The 8,217-nt window shown below is 51.8% G+C and overlaps 1 protein-coding gene and 1 pseudogene across 13 annotated transcripts in view; one reads left to right on the top strand and one right to left on the bottom strand.

The window, feature by feature from the left end:
- Positions 1–340: 340 nt before the first annotated feature.
- Positions 341–6,936, top strand: LOC141407370 (uncharacterized; annotated as a pseudogene).
- Positions 4,899–8,217, bottom strand: part of LOC107130176 (golgin subfamily A member 8C-like) — a 53,356-nt gene continuing 50,037 nt past the window's right edge. For 8 of the 13 annotated variants that reach the window (XM_073996832.1, XM_073996838.1, XM_073996839.1 and 5 more), the window contains 5 exons: positions 7,961–8,036; positions 7,439–7,530; positions 6,966–7,184; positions 6,354–6,509; positions 4,899–6,268 (listed from right to left, as the gene is read on the bottom strand). Coding sequence is in view for 5 of the 13 variants with exons in the window: in XM_073996827.1 (XP_073852928.1) it covers positions 7,985–8,036 (52 nt within the window). In the remaining 8 variants the exon portion in view is untranslated. Of the gene's footprint in view, positions 6,269–6,353; positions 6,510–6,593; positions 6,700–6,965; positions 7,185–7,438; positions 7,531–7,960; positions 8,037–8,217 lie in introns of all 13 variants that reach the window. The other 5 variants (XM_073996837.1, XM_073996830.1, XM_073996829.1 and 2 more) reach the window with 4 other exon arrangements.

Here is an 8,217-nt window from a genome sequence, read left to right as displayed (position 1 = left end):
TGGAGATGTTCTTTTCTAATTTCTGGATTGGTAACTTGAGGCAAATTCTGGATACTAGAGTCAGAACTAAGACAAGACTTGAATCACAGGAGTCTGTGGTCCTCAGAGGCAGAGGTGTGAGACCTTCTAGAGCTGGGTGTGTGTTCAGGCCAGTTGCTTCTCTCTGTGCCTCAATGTTCCAGGTACCCTTGGAGGGGCTGAGATCCCAGGGATCCCTGGAGCCTGGCTGCATGGCCTGGCCACCCTGATGCCCTTGTGTGCTCCATGACAGGACAGCAAGGCCGAGGAGAATGGCTCCGACAGCTTCATGCACTCCATGGACCCACAGCTGGAGTGGTAAATGGAAACTATCCAGAACCTGGTGGAGTCCTACACGGCCATTATCAACAAGACCGTGTGGGATCTCATGGTTGGTGTCATGCCCAAGACCACCACGCACATCATGATCAACAACGTGCATGCACCGCCTCATGGTGGGAGGGGGCTCCTGTGGCACAGGGCATGCAGGTGGCCATGTTGGCCTGGGGGAGATGCCGACCAGCCCTATGGGACCAGGTACGGGGAGGGATACATAGTCCAAACCAGAGGTGTCTCAGAAATATAACATGGGACTGAGGACAGTGGCCCATGCCTGTAATCCCAGCACTTTGGGAGGTCAAGGCGAGAGGATAGCTTGAGCCCAGGAGTTTGATTCCAGCCTGGGCAACATAGTGAGACCTGGCCTCTACATAAAAATTTTAAAAATAGCTGGGCTTGGTGGTGGCACGTGCCTATAGTCCTAGCTACTCAACAGGCTGACATGGGAGGATCACTTTGAGCCCAAGAGGTTGAGGCTGCACTAAGCGGTGATCTTGCCCACTGTACTCCAGCCTAGTGACAGAGCAAGATCCTGTCTCCAAAAACATTTTGAAAAAAACTGAGTAGACAGGTGTCCTGGTGGCATGATAGGTCCAGGGTCCCCTCCCAGATCTGTGACCTTGGACACGTGACTTTTCCTCTGGACCTCAATGTCCCTTTCTGAGTGAGAAAAGGGCTGTGGGGAGGCAGATCTTTGAGTCTAAGTGGTGTAGAAGCCACATCTGAAAAGCCATACTCAGGACTCCAAGTCCAGCACATAGTCCCACCAGGGCCTGGTGGGAGGCCAGGGCAGCACAGGTATCAGGTCCAAACCTTCTTCCCTCATTGCCCACTCTCAGACCAAGGAGTTCCTCTTCTTGGAACTGCTGTCCCACCTGTACTTGCATGGGGACCAGAACACGCTGATGGAGGAATCAGCATAGCAGGCACAGCGGCGCGAGGAGATACTGCATATGCACCACGTGCTGAAGGAGGCGTTCAGCATCATGGGTGACATCAACATGACCACCATCAGCACGCCCATGGGGGCCCATTGACGACTCCTGGCTGCAGGTGCAGACCGTCCCGGCCGAATGGAGGTACCAGGGCTGGCCCCCAGTAGCCCCAAAGCACCCCAGCCTCCATGACTGAGCCTGGGAGCTCTTGGAGCAGGCTCTGTGCCCAAGCTGGCAGACTTGGGTGCTCTCTGGAGCTTATGGCGTAAGGGCTGAGATCCTGGAGAGGCTTGTGTGTGGGGCTGTACTCTGAGGTGGCCAGAGGCCTAGCAATGTCATCCTGGGCCCGCTGTACCTGTTGTGCAGTCTGAGTCATGTGCCAGGTGAGGGAATCCAGCTCCCAGTCTGGGAGTGCTGAGAGCCAAATCCACTGCAGAGCAGGGGTGATAGTCAGGGTCTCACCTCCTCTATCTGTCGGCAATTCAGTGGTGATTGAGGATAAAACCTCGAGAGTCCCATACACATGATCAACCCACAACACACCTCACAGGCCAGGCAGGGACACACAGCCCCTCTCTCTCCCTCCCAGGTACCATCATAGCTGCTAGTGTGTGCCTGAAGGCAGGGTCCCTGGCCCCCACTGAAGCACTACTGCCAGCCAGCAGAGTCACGCACCTTGGCCTGCTGCTTCTAGAGGTCACCTCTGCTATTCAGCCAAGGGGACCACAGTGCCTGCTGGCCTGGCTGAGCTCCACTCAGCAAGCCCACCCACCTTCCTTGCCATGGACTCTCCCTCTTCTGCTTCTCCCAGCAGGAAGGGCCCAGCCTCACCTGTGTGACCTGCAACCCCCAACGAGCTGAGGCTCCCCCTCCTAGACTTATACATCTATAGCCTATGGCATCTGGCTGCCTACCCTCCCTACCTCCCCCAGGGTCCTGGGCTTTCTGACTGCCCAGAGGGAGCTCCAGCAATCACTCCAGCCATCCATCCCTTTTAGCTTCATCATCCTGGTTCAAGCACTGTTCCTTCTCTATCAGGTCTGGTGGCTGCTGCATTGGGTTCCAAAAAGCGAGAGGTGGCCCTGGGCCAGTGGGTTGGAAGACAGGGTGACCAGAGAAGAGGGAAGCCCGAGGGGGCTTGGCATTGCTCTGAACAGTGGGTGCACTGCCTGGGTGCCCTGGAAGAGGCCAGCGTGTGTGGGGTGGGGAGGGCTGCCGCAGCCCCCAGGCACTAACCATGAAGCTCCGGCTCCTCCATCTTCCTCCCCTTTCCTTTCCAACCCCTCTTTTCCAGGAAGCTTGCCACACTCACACATGCGCCCTCCCCTCCCCGGCCCTACCACAGCTACTGTGGCACACCTGTGCTCTGCACTTGCCTCTCCAGCTCTCTGCTCGCTTTTCTCTCTCCTGTTTTCTCTCTGCTTTCTCTCCAACTGCCAGCCGATTGGGTCAGGCAAGACCATCCCGTCCTCAGAGCCCAGGCACCCCTTTGACCTCTAAAGAGATCCCTCCACTTCTTGGAGACCTCGCTTTCCAAGCCTGCCTGGGCAACTGTTCTGTGACTTGACAATGGCTCCCCCAGCCCCAAAGCCAGCCCCCTACATCTGTGACTTAGTCTGTTGTAGTGGTGAGCGGACACATCCAGGTGTGACCATTGCCAAAAACTTGTGCCCCCCTCTGTGGTACGCCCCTGCCCTGGTCTATAAATATCTTTAAATATATATATATATATATACACACACACCCCAACAGGTGGCCGACCACCTCGCCTCTAGCGCTGGGAATCAGTCACCGTGCTGGTCTTTTGGAGTCTTGTGGCCCAACAAGAGAAATCTGTCCCCTAACATTGGCCCTCCAAAGTGCACCACCTCTAGTGAGCCTCCCTGTCATGCCCGGCCTGTGGACAGCCAACACCCGCTGTCCCTCCTGCCCCCAACCAAGCATGGGAGTGCTGTGCAGGCAGCTGTGTGGCTTGACAGCCTCTGCCAGTCCTGCTGTCCCTCGGCTGAGAATCAAACCATTTCTGGATGACGTGGAAATGCATCCTCTGCTGGCCGTGTTCTCTATGGAGCTCACAGGAGGGGAAAGACCAAGCCATTTCTAGGGTGCTGTTGGGAGTGGTTAAAAGGGCCATAACCCTTTCCAAGGGACACTTTTCCTGGAAAGCCCCTGAAGCTTAGCTGGCTCTTATCCTGTGAAGCCAGCTCTGGCCAACAGGGGGCTGCCATGAACTCAGCCTGGAGGGAGATTGAGGAGCAGCCAGCACTCTAGAGGGACAGATGGGACAGGCCACCAGGTGCAGACAGTAGAGGGAGGCAAGGGGACAGAACGGAAGAAACCTGGGGTGGGTGGAGGTCAGTGCCCTTAGGTGCTGGTACCTGTCTTCCTGGCCACCGCCAGATCAGGCTTCTGAGTCTGTTGGCTGTCAGGGCCAGACTGCACCCCATAGGCTCCATGGCAGTCCCCATGGAATCCCCCTGGTGTCACCAGGCAGCAACAGGTAACAGGCCTGGAAGGTCCCCAACAGCCCAGCTGGACGTGCTCAGACACTCGGGGGCTCCCCATTCAGTGGCACAAACTCCAGGACCCAGTGAGGGAAATGGGAACACACCAGGCCAAGCAGTATGGCTAAATCTATTTATTCCAAAATAAAAAGCAAAATAAACAGGAGTCCAATCACCAGGGAGTCACAACTCCATCCCCTCCTCCTTCCTCTGTCCTATGCTAGCAATAAATAAGTTTCCCAGCCACAAATAATTATTAGACCCTCCTCCCCATGTGCCAGCTCCAACCTCCGCTAGCTACGATACAGGGGCGGCCCTACCCTCTGGAATATACAAAACATTACACAGACACAATATGTACATCGGGGAAGGGGGCCACCCCAGCAGCCTGTGCCCTCGCCTGGTCCACAGTTCGCCCCACTGTCCCGCCTCAGCTACCTCTCTGAATAAGTAGATTGGAGACCCCCTGAGGGAAAACTTGCTATGGTGAGAGTAAGGAGGCCATCAGACCTCCTCCGAACAAACCAACTCCACCAGCCTCTGGCTCTTAAATAACAATCATCATCATCCAGAAATATAAGGACTCAGCCCTGGTCAAGGCGGCGAAGGGTCTGTTTGTCTTTCCCCAGTAGACAGAGGTCGTGTGTTGCTACCCTAATTGTAACAGGGTGACTGGGAAGGGGTGATAGGGACATGGTGGCGGTGGAGACTCCAGCCCCATTTCTCCAGGCTTTGCTGACAGGGGCCTGCTTTTAATTTTTATTTTTATCCCATGACTTTAAAAAAAATCCCATAACTTCTTTTTCATAACTTTTTTTTGTAACTGTTCATAAAACTTTTTTCTACTTTTATCCCACAACTTTTTTTTGCCACAACTTTTTTACATTTTTTTATCCCACAACTTTTTCACCCCATAACATTTTTAATCCTGTAATTTTTTTTATTTTGTGTTCTTTTAATAAACAGTTGCATATATTCCAATTTTGTAAAAATGACACAGATTATCTCATGCCAAGCATGCTCAGCATTTGCGCAGTATCAATACCTTTAATACTATAGATTTCAAGACTCGCAAAATAAAATTTTAAGGCAAAAACAGCACTTTGCAACAATTTAATAATTTATTACATTACAGTAGCATCACACCAGCAGTCAATAATGCCACTTCAGGCAAAAGTCTTTCAGTATTTCCATTATACATTCTGTTTACAAGAATTCATAAATTGGTAAAATTCATTCTAAGAAAACTTGGCAACTAAAGCTTTGGACTGGAACTGGCATTTCTTTCTCTACTTTTCCTTCCTACCGTTTCTTTCTTTTAAACTGCAGTATTCATATTTTAAAATGTTTTAACTTATTTCAGAACATTAAGATAGCAGTTACATTTTTTAATACTTATATTATTTTTAAATGACTCAGATAAAGTTTTAGAGAAACTATATTATGGATAGGGCTAATTTATACTTTCAAATTTTCTAAAAATCAGCTTTGGTTTTAGAACTGATTGTTTTTTCATCATCTACAGTCAACGATGGGAGCCTTTCATTCCTCAGAAATAATCCCTTTTTAGGTCATTGAGAAAGAGTACAACTGCTACAGCTCATGGTACAATATCTTCATGAGCCCAGAGCACACACAAATCCTGAGGGAACTACCACAGTACAGCACTCATTCTTGGCACCGGAACAAATGAAACGCACTCTATCCTGCACACACCTGCCAGAGCAGGCCACTTTCCTCTTCTGTGAGATTTAAATATCCCCCAAAATGTTATTACTCCCATCATCAATACACAGAAAATGGGGGAAAGGCTGTTTCCAGTTCTCAGCCTTTAAACAACTCTAAATGTCAGTACTCACAGTGGCATATATTACAAAGTAATAAACAGTGCACACTTGAGGGCAAACCACATATTGAGCAGTGATTAAGATTAGATCAAACATAATAGCAGAATATAAGCAGATTTTATCTGAATTCCATAATGAATATACATGCTGCAATAACATTAAAAAAGCATGGCAGCCTATTCCAAACCAGCAACAATAGTTTTGTGCAAATAGTGGGTCTTTGTGTGTCTGACCTCCCACCACGTAAGGGCAAACTCGATATGCATGCTAATGACCTACAATTATGAAATTAAAAAAAGAAAAATGCTAAAGAATGCCAGAGTGAATATCAGTGAAAGCCACAGAGACCCACTCTCCTTTAACTTTTTACAAATAAACTTAAATTATAAATTAGAAACACAAATAATCATGAGTGTCTCTAACATTCAAATGAAGTAAATGAATTGGGTAGGAGATTAACCCCATAACTTGTTTCCTTTTGTAAAATTTCTTGACCAGCTCTTTGATGATGGTGATGTTTATCTCCTTCTTCTCGGCAACCAAGCCCGGCAAAAGAATGGCACACAGGGGTTGATGCCCAAGCCTGGGTGCTCCACGCTGTCGGTGAGGCTCACCTCACAAAGATCTTTGGGGAGAGGGAGGCGGGGATCTGAGCGCAGTGTGAGCCTCTCCTGCCCCTGCCTGCCCACCTGCCTGAGGACTCTACTCACCACCATGCTTGTCGGCAGCCCCCAGCTCCTGCGGGGCTGGGGCTCCCAGACTGGGCTCATCAGCAGGGTTCTGGGCAGTGGCTGGGAATTTGCTGTGCCCCTTGTTGTAGTCCCCACAAGCCACATCATTATCTCCTGCAGCTCCAGCAGCTTCACCTGGATGGAGGGGTGCTCAGCTGTCATGCTGCTGCCCACCCTCACGCCCGCCCTGACCCCCACCCCATCAGAGATGTTGCACACCCTACTTTCATCTCCTCCTTGTCCTGGGCCAGCCTGATGTAGTCCTCCTCCTGGTGCCGCATCTTTGGCACTACCCCCTGGCTCCATTATAAGGTGATGAACTTTCCTGAGGGAGGACAGGGCTCAGACGCTGAGACCCCTCTGACAGCCCTGCAGTTCCCACTGCCATGCCCTGTCCTCCAGCTCACTGATGGCGTCTGTCTTTCCAGTACTGGATGAATCGAAGTTCTAGTTTCTCCACCCACTCCCTTAGGTCCGCCTTCTCCTCCAGGAGGTCCGTAAGCCCTCTCTGGAATCAAAATAATGAGGTCATATCTTGGCAGCGACCTGTCCCACCCCTGCCCTTCTTGGCCCATGCCAGGACTCACTCACCTCCAGCTTCTCCATGACCTCCTGCAGGGCCTGGTGGGTCTCCCCACTCATAGACTCGGCCCCAGTCACTGGGACTGGGATCACTGCTTCTGGCTCCTGCTGGGCAGAGGCCACCGGGTAAGCCAGGCACTGGCAGCACACTCTGTGCTCTTTCACCTGCTCTTGTAACCATGCCTGCTCCTCCTGGGCACTGACTTCAGTGGAGTTGTAAAATGCCACCTGAAGACAAGAAGTGAGCATTCTTGTAGGGGCATACACAGAACAAATGGGGCAGAGAGGTGGAGCGCAGCCCCTTCCCTTGGGGCCTCAGAAAGTGCACCTGTTGGTCACAGGTGAAATGGTGTCTGACCACTGGCACCCAGAAGGGGTGAGGGTCCAGAGAAATCAGAAGGCAGGGAAACCAAGAACATAAAGGGGTCTTGGAGGGAGCACTCAGGAAGGTGGCAAAATGGGTGCAGGGGGTTCAGGCTCACCATGGCCTCCCAGCTCTCCAGGTCCTCCGGGATGCTTGGCATGGGCTGAGGTGCCTCCTCCTCCTCACTGTCCAGATGTCCTCCTCCATCTCCTGTGGGGGGTGGCCAAAAGGGTCCTTAGACAACCTAACAAGGGAGGTACTGTGGGCCCACCTCTACCTCCACCATCACTGTATAAGCCTGAGCCAGCCCCTACCCAGAGAGGAATAAGCTGCTGTTCTTTATTTTTACTTTTAAGAACCAGGATCTTGCTATGCTGCCCAGGCACAGTCCCACTACTAGTCGCTGCTGGAGTTCTGACCTGTTCCATTTCTGACCTGGGCCAGTTCAGCCATCCTTAGGCAACTTGGTGGACCCCGCTCCCAGGAAGTCACCATATTGATGCCGAACTTAGTGTGGGCACCCAGTCAGCATAAGGACCAGCTGTTCTAAAGGTCTCTTCCAACTCCTTAATCCTGTGCTGCTAACAGTGTCCCCTTCCTGCTGGGGCTCTCTCCTCTTCCTCTGAGCAGGTTCCCATACCTTCCCCAGGGAGAGCCGTGAGGCTCAACTGAGCCTGTAGGGGCTGGTTCTGCTGGCTGGCAGCTTCCAGACGCTCCTAAGGGGCAAGGAAAGAGTGAGAAGGCACGGAGTGTGCCAGGGTGTCCCCCTCAGCAGCTCCCTCCCCTGGGTCTCCTGCAACTTTTGGCGGGCCATCTTAGCCACTGCTTTGCCCCAAGCTTCCTGCTGATGCAGCTGGTTCGTTAGCTGGGTCTGCTGTAGTAACTGCCTGTGCAGCA

The sequence above is a fragment of the Macaca fascicularis genome, chromosome 7 (assembly GCF_037993035.2).
Source record: "Macaca fascicularis isolate 582-1 chromosome 7, T2T-MFA8v1.1".
NCBI classification, from domain to species: Eukaryota; Metazoa; Chordata; class Mammalia; order Primates; family Cercopithecidae; genus Macaca; species Macaca fascicularis.
This window is presented reverse-complemented; position numbering and strand designations above follow the sequence as displayed.